This window comes from Chiloscyllium plagiosum, unplaced genomic scaffold, assembly GCF_037043375.1.
Source record: "Chiloscyllium plagiosum isolate Xiang-an unplaced genomic scaffold, Cpla_swu_hap1 HiC_scaffold_1, whole genome shotgun sequence".
NCBI classification, from domain to species: Eukaryota; Metazoa; Chordata; class Chondrichthyes; order Orectolobiformes; family Hemiscylliidae; genus Chiloscyllium; species Chiloscyllium plagiosum.
Genome location: NW_028270139.1, coordinates 99,181,192 through 99,196,169, shown reverse-complemented (window position 1 = coordinate 99,196,169; position 14,978 = coordinate 99,181,192). Strand labels below are relative to the sequence as shown.

Sequence of the window (14,978 nt, the reverse complement as noted above, 5' to 3'; positions counted from 1 at the left end):
TGATGGTGTTTATTTTAGTGACAACGGAATATAAAAGTAGGAATGTTTTATTGCGGGTAGTAATGAACTTTTTAAACACTTCATTTGACACTTGTCTAATTATTGCACAGGGCAAAAGTGGAGTAGGATTGGCCTGCAAGACTGCAGATGCTGGAAACCAGAGTCTAGGCAGGCATCCTTGCAAGGGGATTTGTAGTTGGGTTAAAATCAACTAGGCAAACGTGAGGACTGCAGATGCTGGAAACCATAGTCTAGATTGGAGTGGTGCTGGAAAAGCACAGCAGGTCAGGCATCATCCGAACGTCGATTCCTGAAGAAGGGCTCATGCCCGAAACGTCGATTCTCTTGCTCCTTGGATGCTGCCTGACCTGCTGCGCTTTTCCAGCAACACATTTTCAGCTCTGATCTCCAGCATCTGCAGTCCTCACTTTCTCCTCTGTAATCATATTGGTTGAATTGACATTTATATAGCCTAACTCTTAGCAATTGGTTTACATTTACATTGACCCACCATGTTTACAATTACCATCTCATCTCTAACCTCTCATTCCTCTCTGAGCTTCTTGAATGTATTGTTATCTCCCAAATCCATGTCAGCCTTTCCAGGAACCCAATCTTTGAATTCCTCCAATTCAATGTTTGGCCATTACATTATTGAAATAACTCTTATCAAAGGCACAAATGAATGTGACTATTCTAACTTATTCTTTTTAATCTGCATTCACCCTTAGACACTGTTGATGAGGATGCAGTTTTGACAAATATTTAATAATGAATGGGAATATGGATTTGGAGTAGGATGTTCAAATACTTGAAGGAACATAAGAATTCTGTGTTGCGCAGATTGTTATCTGCAGAGTAGAGTTGATTAGCTGTATTGTGAAATGGATAGATCTGCCAAAGTTTATCTCAATTACTTTTGGTGATCTGAAGGGTTTTTTTATATCTAAATTCTCTCAGGATGATAAATAGATAGCATAAAGTTCACGGTAGAATAATATGAATGTAAAATGTAGATAATAGCCTTTTTACATTCTTCCTTTAGGTTTTTATAAACCTAGTCACATTTAAATGAAAATGATTGCTCAGCATAAAAATGCATACAAGTAGATTTCAGGAATAAGCTTAAATTTAATGTACTCAATTCAATTTATTTTACTTGCTCAAACTATTCACATTCACCAGAGAAATTTCTTTTTCAGCAGTGTATCTTGACTGCATTAAAATTAAGGCAGACTATCTTTACACTTGTTAGCCATCTATATAAGTCTGTATAAGTCCATTAAAAAGCTTAATGGAATTTTAAATTCTAGCACAATTGTTAAAGAATGTAAAAGCCAGGACATAATGGTGAGTCTATCTGCCTGACCTTAATAAGACTTTAATTAGAGAATTTTGTGTAGCATTGTCATTCTCATTTTAAGAAGATCCACTCAGCCAGGAAATTCAAATATAATGAAACACTTGAAAAGTTGGGACTTTCCTATTAGAACACAGATTGTCAGTCAATATGACTATAATTTTTTTTAATTGTAAAGGATGAAGCAGGACGATTAGCACTAGATGTTTGCTAATAGTTTAGGATCTAGAACTAGGAACTATGAATGACATGTATAAGGTTTAGAATGGGGAACAAGAGAACATTTTCTTCACTAATAGTTAAGGGTTTGTGTAATGTACTTTGTGTTAGTCTCTGGTGCAGAAAAAGTGGGCTGGACCCAATGGAAGTTCCACATCCATTTCTGACAGCTTCCATTTTTACTAATAGGGGAAGGTGGACGAGGTATGATTCACATAGATGGGAAACCAGAATTCAACAGAGCTATGTGTACATAAGTTCAAAGACACCCCATTTTGACTTTTGCAACAATCTTATTCCACAATACGAGAGTCACAAATGGGCTAACTGCTCTTTAGGATGGATATGAACTGTCTAACACTCCCCATTTGAAGTTTTTTTAAAAAATTTTTCTTTTTGAATTGTTTAAAAATAAAGTTGTAACTATAAGTTTGTTACGGCTAAAATATATCTCTGGACCACTTTGTATTGAGAGATCAATTGGTGTATTTTCTGTTCATATAGTTTCAATAAAGTTCTTAGAAGAAAGAACAAAGATAATTTCAGTACAGGAACAGGCCCTCTGGCCCTCCATGCCTGCACCGATCCAGATGCTCTATCTAAACCTGCCACCTATTTTCTTGTTGACACTTTTTGTCAAGTATACTCATTATGAATGCTTGACTGAATTTCAAAAGTTGTACCATCTCAGCATGTTTCTGAGTTCACATTTTGATTGACAACTAAAGGAATTAGGAGAAAGTGAGGACTGCAGATGCTGGAGAGTCAGAGTTGAAAAGTATGGCACTAGAAAAACACAGCAGGGTCAGAGAGCATCCACAGAGCAGGAGAGATGACGTTTCGGGCCTAAGCCCTTTATCAGGTTTGTGCCCAAAGCTCTTTGGAAGTGCCTGACCTGCTGTGCTTTTCCAACACCACATTTTTCAACTAAAGAGGTTAGTAAAGGATTAAGAGTATGAACAGAAAAATATTAGTTTCATCAGTGATTAGTTGTTTGACATTTAAAAGTTTGGAAGTTGTCATGAGGAGCTTTTGCTTTCCATGATATAGGGAGGCTGCATTAAACCTAAGTGTTCGTTTGGAGGTATACGTTGGCATGGAGTCTGAGAGGTCATGGTGGTAGGTGGTGGGAAATGAAGGTCCAAAGAACAGAGGTCTCCTTGACAGTCATGTCCTCCTAGCATTTGTGAGTTAGGTCAGCAGACATGACTTCATTACAAAGCTGGACCCAACACCTCTACCCCGACCAGAAGCAAAAGCCTTGTGATTCGGAACTTTCTTATCGAGGCAGTTCCAGAAAATCGGGTAATGTCTTGACTCAGACTTGACAGGTCGAATAACAAAAGAGCTGGTGGGAGAATCTAGAGTCAGAAGTCACTCATTAAAAATAAGGGGCTGTACCTTGTAAGATAAGCGATGAGGAGAATTCTTTCCTCTTCCTGAGAGTTGAGAGTCCCTGGTAAACTCTCCTGCATCTTCTTTGAATACTTGTAAAGCTGAAGGAAATAGATTTTTGATAAGTAAAAGACTGAAAGATTATCAGGGGTTTGCAGGAATATGGAGTTGAGGTTAAAATAAAATCAGTGGAATAAATTCAAAGGGCTGAGTGACCTTACCCTGCTCTTGATTCATATGTTTGTATATTCTTCCCTCTGTCGCCAAAATTACTGTAGCAATGTGCAAGATTAGATTGGTGTATAGGTGCAATAGGTGGGGGTGAGTAAATACAGTCATTTGTAAGTGTGAAACAGCAACATCGAGGGGTAAATGATCTGATTCAGTTTCACAACTGTGATGCAATATTATGCATTTGAAACAGAATTAAGGCACCTTACTATTGTTAACCATCATCTTGCCTATATTGTAATCTCTGTGCTAAAATGTCTTTCTTATTTTTAACCAGAAAAAAGATTATGAACGATTAGTTAAAGCACTGGACAGCATCACATCCATCAGGGAAATGACCCAGGTAAGCCCCAAAGCTTTAGACTGCATTCACTGGGACCAAAGCTACATCTATCAACATTCAAAATAACTAGGGATACAGGGGAGGTCCAGTTCCAAAAACTCGAAATCTTCTTGGAAAATCCACTCAAGAAGGTGACCAATCAGAAAAGACCTTTTATAAAGAGACTGGAAGGAAATAGTGAGGAGCCTATCAGCAACAATCATGGGAGAGATCCAACCTGTGGTTGGACAAACAATGTGAGTGGAGGCAGTCAGCAAGGTCAGGAGAACGGGGGTAGGATCAGGAAGTCATGTCAATGGGTAGGGGAGCAAAACTGGTCAGCAAGACAAGTGAAGTTCGGAATGGGGTCAAGAGGTGTGAGTTTGGGGGGCTATGGGTGCAGATGTGCACTGGCTAGATGAAAGCTATGATGTGGAGGTGCCAGTGTTGGATTGGGATGGACAAAGTCAGAAGTCACATGACATCAGTTTATAGTCCAACAGGTCACCAGATGAAGGAACAGCACTCCAAAAGCTTGTGATTTCAAATAAACCTGTTGGACTCTTACCTGGTGTCATGTGACTTCTGACTTAGATAAAAGCTGTAAGACTTCAGAAGCTTACACATGGGGGAAAATATAGTAGACGTTGATTGTGATGAAAGCTATGCCAGTTCTATAATTTAACATTTTATAAAAATTTGGATTTATTTATTCTCATATCATAAAGTGTCTTACATACCTGAGATGCAGTGACAGTGTTAGAATAATGCATGCAATGATTTAGCTGTGACCTTGCCAATCTGTGAAGACCGTGGTTAGGGTGATGACATTTTTGTGTATGGAAGTGTAGTCTAAAAAGTGCTTGTTGCTAATGTAGGCCTGCTGTCATGTGCAAATTAAAAAGTTGTTGGATCTAGGAAATTAATGCTTTTCTTGTTTGTTGTGGTTTTAAGTGAAAATAGCAGTGATGATTATTGGGGAGATTGATGAATTCTTCTAATTCTGCTTCTGTGAGAGTCCAAATTGCTATATATCAATACAAAAAGAGAGTGTATTACTACTAATTGATTGTATAATCTTATGGAGGAATTAGTGAGACTGAGAAAGACGTTCCTGAAAACCAATAAGTAATAATTGCGAAATCTCAAGAGGAGTCTTCGAGAAAAATTATTTTGAGCCTTACTGCTATAATCAGCATGTATTGTAAACTATAAAAAGGAAAACTCTGCAAAAGTAGTTTTTGTTCTAATTTTCTTCATCACTAAGAAAATATATTTGTCTCTGGCTACAAAATATTATCAAGTGAATCACCCTTTGAGATTTACCATTCCTTAACCCTTTAAAAATTTCACAGGTGCTGAATGTTTTGTGAAAAGGACACTATTACTAACATTGTAGCCTGTATTTTATAACAGAAACAGAGAAAATAGGAGCAGCTGGATGATCATCCAACTCAATACCCTGATCTCACTTTCCGCCCATATGCCTTGATCCCTTTAAGCCCAAATGCTAACCCAACTCCTTCTTGAAATCATACAATGTTTTGACCTCGATTCCTTTCTGTGGTAATGAATTCCACAGACTCGCCACTCTCTGGGCAAGGAGAAAGTGAGGATTGCAGATGCTGGAGATCAGAGTTAAAAAGTATGGCACTGGAAAAGCACAGCCGATCAGGAAGCATCCGAGGTGCAGGAGAGTTAATGTTTCAGGCATATTCCTGATGACGGCTTTATGCCTGAAACGTCAGCTCTCCTGCTTGTTGGATGCTGCCTGACCTGATCTGCTTTTCCAGCACCACACTTTTTGACTCTGGGCGAATCCAAGGAAACTTTTATAGAACTATCAAATCTCAAAATATGATCTCGTTGAGTGATTATATATAAAAATTCAGCAAATAATGTGACTTTGAGAATTAAGGCAAATCCAAGTTGATATTAATTCTCATCTAAGGAAAAAAAATTGACAATGAATGATTTCAAGCATTGTTGGTTGTATATTGCTGCTCCCTATTTTATCAATTGCATAGCAGCCTCAGAGAGAATTAGAACAAACATGCAAATCTTCATGAGGTGGTGCACTTAGATATTTTACACAAATATGAGAAATATATTCAACCAAATTAACCTGCTTTAAGTGTTCACATTTCCTGTTTTTGAAAGTCTTTTCATTTTCTCAATTCACACATGATGCTTCCTTTCTCTTTGTAATGTTACATTGGCAATTTTCTGATCCCACCTAATCACTACCTTTGTTTTTCTCTTTCCATGTATGTGTTATCTTCTTCCCTCAGTTGGTCCCTTTCTATAAGCTATTCACCTGTAATTACTTCCAGTTCTGATGCAGAACTATGCTTGAAAAATTAAAACTTAACCTTCCTTTATAGTTGCTGCCTTTCTTGCTGAATATTTACAGCATTTTTTTGTTTATGTTTGAAAATCTATTTATTGCTGCAGTCTCTTATAGAGCACTGGAGTAAGGTACTTTGAACAAGAGATATTGTCTCAGACTTACAAGAACTACTTGCGTTTCTATAGCATCTTTAAGGTAGTCAAATATTCCAAGGTGATCCTTTTATATTTTGCATAAAGTGCATTCATTTTCTTTTGTGCACTTTTTTTGTGTTTTCCAACCAAATGTTTTATGCAAATAGCTAATGGCCTGTGACCAGTGGTGTGTGGCAAGGATCGGTGCTAGGTCCAATGCTTTTTGTCTTTTTTACAAATGATTTGGATGTGAACATAGTTAGTAAGTTTGCAAATGATACCAAAATTGGAGGTGTAGTGGACAGACAGGAAATTTACCTCAGAGTACAACAAGACCTTGATCAGATGGGCAGGTAGGCCAAGGAGTGGCAGATGGAGTTTAATTTAGATAAATGTGAGGTACTGCATTTTCGAAAGGCAAATCAAGGCAGGATTTATATGCTTAATAGTAATATGCTGAACAAAGAGACCTTGGAGTGCAAGTGCATAGTTCCTTGAAAGTGGAGTCACAGGTAAATATGAAATGAAGAAAGCTTTTGGTATGCTTTCCTTTATTGGTCAGAGCAAGTTGGGATGTCATGTTCTGGCTGAACAGTACATTGGTTGGGCCACTTTTGGAATATTGCATACAATTCTGGTCTCCCTGCTTTCGGAAGGATGTTGTGAAACTTGAAAGGGTTTCAAAAAGATTTCAAAGGATGTTGCCAGGGTGGAGGGTTTGAGCTATAGGGAGAGGCTGAAGAGGCTGGAGCTATTTTCCCTGGAGCATTGAAGATTGAGGGGTGTCCTAATGGAAGTTTATGAAGTCATGAGACATGAATTGGGAGAACAGAGTTCAGAACTACAATTTAAGATGAGAGGGGAAAGATTTAAAAGGGACGTAAGGGGCAACTTTTTCACACAGAGGATGGTGTTGCCAGAGGATGAGTTGGAGGCTAGTTCAATAACAACAGACATTATATGGTTATATGAATAGGAAGGTTTTAGAGGGATATGGGCCAAATGCTGGCAAATGGGACAAGATTAATTAAGGATGTCTGGTCGGTACGGATGAGTTGAACGAAGGGTCTGTTTCTGTGCTGTACAGCTCCATGACTGTATGTCTAGATTATACTAGAATCATGCATATTTTCCTAGAGAATGTTCCCTATTCCATTCCGCTCCAATAATTTTGTTAGCTCCTACCAGTGATGTTACATGCTGCACTAAAATTGTAAGGCAATGTCTGCACTATACAATGTGATCATAGCAGTCCCTTTGTGGAATATGAAGGGGCTGCACTTATTAAAATCTTTCATTTCATCTTTATTTAAGTGTTTTCTGGATGTAACCCAGACAGTTCTGCAGGGAGACAAGTGTTGAACTATAAAGGCCAATGTATTAAGAGATCTTCACACTTTTAGTAGATCCATTAAAATGATGATTAAATTAAATGCAATAAAATCATTGTGGAGGTGACATTAAATAGAACATGTCATGGTCAGATGGCAATGAAGATGTTGATTTCCATGCTTGCTGCTGACTCAGTAATTTTATGCTCTGTAGCAGCTTGGGGCATGTCCTTTGTATAATATAGTGATTATTAACAAGATAGAAGGCTGTTATGTCTGATACAATAAGAGAAAATCTGAACTTAAACAGAAAACACTAGATATACATAAAAAATCTCTCAGCATCTGGACAGAGGTAAATAATCTTGTGAGCATGTGGGCTTTTAATGAATTTCAAAAATATTAATTTAGCTGTTGATGTTTTGGTGAGATGTGTGTATATATTCATTGGCTGCTATTTGTAATACAATATACTGTGATGCTTTGGTCACAATTGAGCACATCAGGTGCAACGGGAAAAATAAAAACACTATGCAGCACTTTTCACTGTATTTTGTAACAATATGCATGCAACAGTAAATAAATCAAATCAAATGTTTATTTTCTTCTAAAATTTCAATAGGCACCATACTTGGAAATCAAGAAACAAATGGACAAGCAGGATCCTCTGGCACATCCTCTGTTACAATGGTACTTTTATTTAAGCATTAAATGATAAAATCTCATGGAACAAATAAGAATGTTTCCTGTAACCCCTTCAGTTTAGCCTGCTCAGAGTTGAGGACTTGAACCAATCTGACTACAGATGGTTCTTGTATAAAGCGTGTTTTGTCAGCGAGGTTTGGCTATAACATCGCTGAAGAATTAGAGAACAGTGTTTTCGAGAACACTTACCACTGTTTGCACTAGCCTGATTCCAGCAGCAATTGGTTCGCATGCTTTGTTCTACCCATACGCTGATGTCAGCGCTGAAGTCTCTGCGCTGTTCTGCGCATGTGCCAATGTCAGCTGCCATCAGAGCATGTGTGAGTTATAGTACCATACTTTGAGCAGCTTCATCTCAAAAATTAAACTCACGAATGTTCATCGGTCTCCCTGTGAGTCAAGAATATTCTAGCACAATTCGTGTATAAGACCCATATAATTCCTGTTGGATTGCATTACTCTTATCCATAATATTTGCCTTTCTGATTTGATTTTGTACTTGCATATCACATAATCAAAACCAACCCCCAAGAAACAGTCAGAAGACAATCAGCCACAGCCTTCCACTTCTGCAGCCACAACTACACCTGAAGGTGGTGATGACGATGACCCTCTATCCCTTCAATAATAATATTTTTTCAATGTAATGTGTTAAATTTATTTCTATTTTGTTATTAAATATGATTTAAACCTCCGTTCAGGCTCTTCTATACTTTATGTTAGGCTTTTGGATGATTTTTGAGCAATCGTTGGTGTTTTTGTTTGCTGGTCTGCCCCTAAGCCCATTTGCCCCATTGTTTCTATTTAGCAAAGCTTCTCTGGAACGCAACTATGACATTATAGGAGAACTACCAGTACAGTAATACATATTTCTTACATTTCCTCATTTCCCCTGTCCAATCAGATTTGGTCCATTAAATAAATCTTTTTTTGTTTACAAGTGATTTGAGGAGAGATAATCTACGAGTTACGCTGAAAAGTCATTTTTTGCAGTCCAATTTTCTGATCCTCCCTGATAGTAGACACACTGCCTTATTTCCATGGAACATTTTCCTGTTTATGTTGCTGCATACCTTTCCTTTAAGAACAACTGTTTCTGATATTATAGTCACATAGACAAATCACTTTGCGCAACAAGGTGCTTTTGTTAAATTTCCCTTGATAACCAGGAGGTCTGTTAATTATTTGTCTTTCTTTATTATCGTGTTGAAATTACTGATTCAAGGATGCAAAATTACACATTGTTTCTGTTTTAACCAGGATAATTTCCAGTAACAGATCCCATATTGTAAAATTACCTGCAAACAGGGTAAGTGACTTGATCATAGTATCCAAGATGAAATGTTGTATTTGCGAGAAAATAATTTTGTTTGCAGACCTGTGAATATAGAAATCAGTGATTATTCTACTCTCTGTTGACTTTTTAACTAGATGGGATGCATCCCATATAATGCATAGACCAGTTTGGGAAAGGAACATTGCCTTGTTAGATATCCACAGTTCTGTAGCTGTAGCAGAGCAGCATGACACCTGCTTAGTTATGTAATTCATTCATGGAATGCAAGTATCTCTGATAAATCCAACATTAATTTTCAATGTCTACCTGTTCTCAAAGGTGATGGTCAATGGCATTCTTAAATTGTATTATAATTTGTACACTCTGAAAGTATTGTAATGGAGGGACTTGCAACTTTTTAGGTGCAGTGACATTGAATGCTGGTATAATTACAAGTCAAGATGATGGGAGATTTGAAGGGGAATTTTCATGTGATGAGGTTTTTTGGTCTTTGGTCCTTCAAGCCAAAGTGATTGAAGTTGATGTGGCGGTTTTAATGAAAACATAAAGCATTATGATAATGGTGGCCCGATTGGTATGCTTTTCCAGAAATTTTGAACTGACCCTCAATCCCTTTCACCTCCTTAGCTATACCACAATATCCTCTGAACTTTGGGATATTAAGGGATAGATAAGATAGGATAAGGAGAAAAAGGGAGGCTCCTGACAGACAGAGGGTTTAAAACAGCAAAAGCCTGAGAGGAGTACTGAATTTGAAAGAGGGAACTTAAAAAGATTAGTTGAACTAAAATGATACATGAAAGGATTAGAGCAGATAAAATAAAGGCAAATCCTCAAATAAGGATAATGAGGGAAAGTATAGAACTCATTAAAGACGACAGCAGCAATTTGTGCATGGAGACAGAGGATGTAGTTACATTTCTAAATGAATACTTTGTAAGGGATGATGGAGGTGTAGAAGTTAAGTAGAAGAACTGTGGTACAACTAAAGAAGTTAGCATAGACAGAGGGGAGGACAGGATTAAAACTGGATAAATCTTTAGGGCTGGATAAAATCAGTCCCAGATTGTTGAGTGATGCAGGGGAGGAAATAGCAGGGACACTTGCAAAATTGATCAATTCCACTTGACACAGGAGAGATGCTGGAGGACTGGAGTACCACCAATGTGGTACCATTGTTAAAGAAGGGAGCAAGAAATAAATTAGGACATGGCAGATTGGTCAGTCTAACCTCAATGGCAAGGAACTATTGGAAGCAATTCTGAGGGACTGAATTATTCTGCACTTGGAGAAGCAGGGAATAATCAAGGATAGTCAGCATGGGTTTTCTCAAAGAGAAGTCATGTCTGACCAGCTTGACTGAATTTTTCAAAGAGGTGACCTGAGGTGTATAGATGAGGGCAATGCATTGGATATAGTCTACTTAGGCTTCAGCAAGGCTTTTGATAAGGTCAGACATGGGAGATGGATAGTGAAGGTAAGAGCCTATGGGATCCAAGGAAAATGGCAAAGTGGATCCAAATTGGCTGAATTGCAGAGAGCAGAGGGTGATGGTTGAGGGGTGTTTTTGTGATTGGAAGTCTGTGTCCATTGGATTTCACAGGGGTCAGTGTTAGGACTCTTGCTGTTTGTGGTTTATATAAATGACTTAGAAAAAAATGTTGCAGGGTTGATCAATAGGTTCGTGAAGGATATCAGAAATTGTTAGGTTGGAAACAATGAGGAGGGTAACCGTGTATTACATGGACGGGCTGGTCAGATAGGTTGAGAGTATGGTGCTGGAAAAGCGCAGCAGGTCTGGCAGCATCCGAGGAGCAGGGAAATCAACATTTTGGACATAAGCCCTTCATTAGGCTTATGCCCAAAATGTCAATTCTCCTACTCCAGCATCTGCAGTCCTCACTTTCCACTGGTCAGATGAGTTGATCAGTATAAATAGAATTCAATCAAGATACAGTGAGAGAATGCATTTCTGCAGAACAATCAAGACAAGGGGATACATGCTAAATGGGAGGACTGTGGGAAGCACCAAGAATCAGAGGACCTCTTAAGGTTTCAGGAACAGGTGAATAAAGTGGTTAAGATGGCATATGGGATATTTGCTTTTCATAGGTAAGACATAGAGTTTAAAAGCAGGGACGTTATGTGAAAACTGTATAAAACGTTAGGCCACATCTATATTGGATGCAGTTTTGGAATCCATGTTATTGGTGGGATGTAATTGCACTGGAGAGGGTGCAGAGGAGATTTACCTGGATGTGCCCTGGGCTGGAGAGTCTCACTTACAAAAAGACATTGAACAAACTGGGATTGTTTTTCTGCGACCAGAGGAGATTGAAAGCTGACATAGAGTCATAGAGATGAACAGCATGGAAACAGACCCTTCAATCCAACTCATCCACGCCGATCAGATATCCCAATCCAATCTCGTCCCACCAGCCAGCACCTGGCCCATATCCCTCCAAACCCTTCCTATTCATATACTCATCTAAATGCCATTTAAATGTTGCAATTGTACTAACCTCCACCGCTTCTTCTGGCAGCTCATTTCATACACAGACCACCCTCTAAGTGAAAAAGATTGACCCTTAGGTCCCTTTTATATCTTTCCCCTCTCACCCGCAACTGATACTCTCGAGTTCTGTACTCCCCCACACCAGGGAAAAGACTTTGCCTATTTATCCTATCCATGCCCCTCATAATTTTGTAAACCTCTATCAGGTTACCCCTCAGCCTCCGACGCTCCAGGGAAAACAGCCCCAGCCTATCCAGCCTCTCCCTATAGCTCAAATCCGCCAACCCTGGCAACGTCCTTGTAAATCTTTTCTGAATCCTTTCAAGTTTCATAACATCTTTCCGATAGGAAGGAGACCAAAATTGCACGCAATATTCCGACAGTGGCCTAACCAATGTCCTGTACAGCCTCAACATGACCTCCCAACTCCTGTACTCAATACTCTGACCAATAAAGGAAAGCATACCAAACGCCTTCTTCACTATCCTATCTACCTGTGACTCCACTTTCAAGGAGCTATGAACCTGCACTCCAAGGTCTCTTTGTTCAGTAACACTCCCTAGGACCTTACCGTTAAGTGTATAAGTCCTGCTAAGATTTGCTTTCCCAAAACGCAGCACCTCGCATTTTTCTGAATTAAACTCCATCTGCCACTTCTCAGCCCATTGGCCCATCTGATCAAGATCCCGTTGTAATTTTCGCTGTCCACTACACCTCCAATTTTGGTGTCATCAGCAAACTTACTAACTATACCTCTTATGCTCACATCCAAATCATTTATATAAATGATGAAAAGTAGTGGACCCAGCACCGATCCTTGTGGCACTCCACTGGTCACAGGCCTCCAGTCTGAAAAGCAACCCTCCACCACCACCCTCTGTCTTCTACTATTGAGCCAGTTCTGTATCCAAATGGCTAGTTCTCCCTTTATTCCATGAGATCTAACCTTGCTAATCAATCTCCCATGGGGAACCTTGTCGAACACCTTACTGAAGTCCATATAGATCACGTCTACCACTCTGCCCTCATCAATCCTCTTTGTTAGTTCTGAAACTGAATCAAGTGTGTCAGACATAATTTCCCACGCACAAAGCCATGTTGGCTATCCCTCATAAGTCCTAGCCTTTCCAAATACATTTGCATCATGTCCCTCAGGGTTCGCTCCAACAACTTTCCCACCACCAACGTCAGGCTCACCGGTCTATAGTTCCCTGGCTTGACCTTACCACCTTTCTTAAACAGTGGCACCACGTTAGCCAACCTCCAGTCTTCCGGCACCTCACCTGTGAATATCAATGATACAAATATCTCAGTAAGAGGCCCAGAAAGCATTTCCCTAGCTTCCCACAGAGTTCTACGGTACACCTGATCAGGTCCTGGGGATTTCAAGACATCCAGCACTTCTTCCTCTGTAATCTGGACATTCCACATATTCCATATCCTTTTCCACAGTAAATACTGATGCTAAATACTTGTTTAGTATCTCCCCCATTTTCTGTGGGTCCACACAAAGGCTGTCTTGTTGATCTTTGAGGGATTGTATTCTCTCCCTAGTTACCCTTTTTTTTAGATTAGATTAGATTACTTACAGTGTGGAAACAGGCCCTTCAGCCCAACAAGTCCACACCGACCCACCAAAGTGCAACCCATCCAGATCCATTCCCCTACATTTACCCCTTCACCTAACACTACGGGCAATTTAGCATGGCCTATTCACCTAATCTGCACATTTTTGGATTGTGGGGGGAAACCGGAGCACCCGGAGGAAACCCATGCACACACAGGGAGAATGTGCAAACTCCACACAGAGAGTTGCCCGAGGTCGGAATTGAACCCAGGTCTCCGGCGCTAACCACTGTGCCACCGTGCCACCCACAGAGAGGGCAGCCCTGCCTGACTACAGATCTGACTGGGAAGCTATCTGATTCCCACCTATTGATTGAGACTGCACTGACAATGTTGGTGTAGAGCAGTCTGATCCAATTGCATACCACAGCACTCCAACAGAACCTTCTTTGTCCTTAATGTATTTGTAAAAAACCTTTGGATTCTCTTTAACTCTATTTGCCAAAGCTATCTCATGTCCCCTTTTTGCCCTCCTCATTTCCCTCTTAAGTGTACTCCTATTGCCTTTATACTCTTCGAAGAAAAATGATGAAATAGCAGCTTAGAGGGAGAGTTTAACTTTAGCTATCATTGTCAATTCTTTCGCAAATTGTGCCTGGTTTGAAAATTATTGTTTCATCCAAGTTTTTGTTCAAACTAATTTGTATCTCGCCAAATGCTATAAACCAGCGCAATTGGACTATGCTTTAAAGTACTCTTATTTTAAATGTTGCTTTTAAAATTAATCCTTGGTATATTTGAGAGTGTTAGCTTCATGAAATTTAATTAATAATGTTGAAAATGTAATTATCGCAAAAATAAGAATTTTAAATCACTGTATTGACCCAACATGGGAGTAATTCAGTTTTAAGTTGCTAAAATGTTCAAAAATAAAGAAATTTCTATTCTGATTAGATTGAGTTTTAGTAGTAAACAGGTTTAAATTAAAAATATACCAGTTCGTGACGTCGAGCTCAAAATTTGCAGCCTGATATTTGGTTTCTTTGTGAACATCTATAAATAAAGCTGGCTGGAGGAAGCTCCCAATGATGATGATTTATATCTGTAGCTGTAGCCAGTTTTATGGGTGGGGATTATCTTTAAAGCAAGTACTAAAAATCGTGGAAGCTCAAAGCTCAATTTATGCTGCACACAATTTATATTTAAAATGTTGTGATAATTTGCCTTGACCTTGCTAATATTGAAAAATTGTAGTAAAAACACCTACAGCAAGACTTTATAGCTGCATCTAATGTATTTTGTGAAATAAAGAAATACTGACAATTAAAAAATTGTCATTTTTAACTCCTTTTCTCTTACAATTTGATCTCTTCGTCATTGGTCCTTTCATTCGTGGCACTGGGCACTTAATGGCAATCACAATTAGCTACAAAGGAATGAAGCGATCAAAGTTGGAAAAGTTTATATTACATCAAATTCTGGACTTTAAACTGTCAAAACTTTGGGTTCGGGCCAACTTTCTATTGCAACAAGGGGAAATATTCATTTATTTT

At 38.9% G+C, this 14,978-nt stretch overlaps 1 protein-coding gene across 1 annotated transcript in view; it reads left to right on the top strand.

The window, feature by feature from the left end:
* The window catches only part of parp8 (poly (ADP-ribose) polymerase family, member 8), a 384,586-nt gene that overhangs the window by 339,379 nt on the left and 30,229 nt on the right, over positions 1-14,978 (top strand). Inside the window, exons 17-19 of the mRNA XM_043688244.2 lie at positions 3,483-3,548; positions 7,965-8,032; positions 9,308-9,356. Coding sequence (XP_043544179.1) covers positions 3,483-3,548; positions 7,965-8,032; positions 9,308-9,356 — 183 coding nt within the window. The remainder of the gene's footprint in view (positions 1-3,482; positions 3,549-7,964; positions 8,033-9,307; positions 9,357-14,978) is intronic.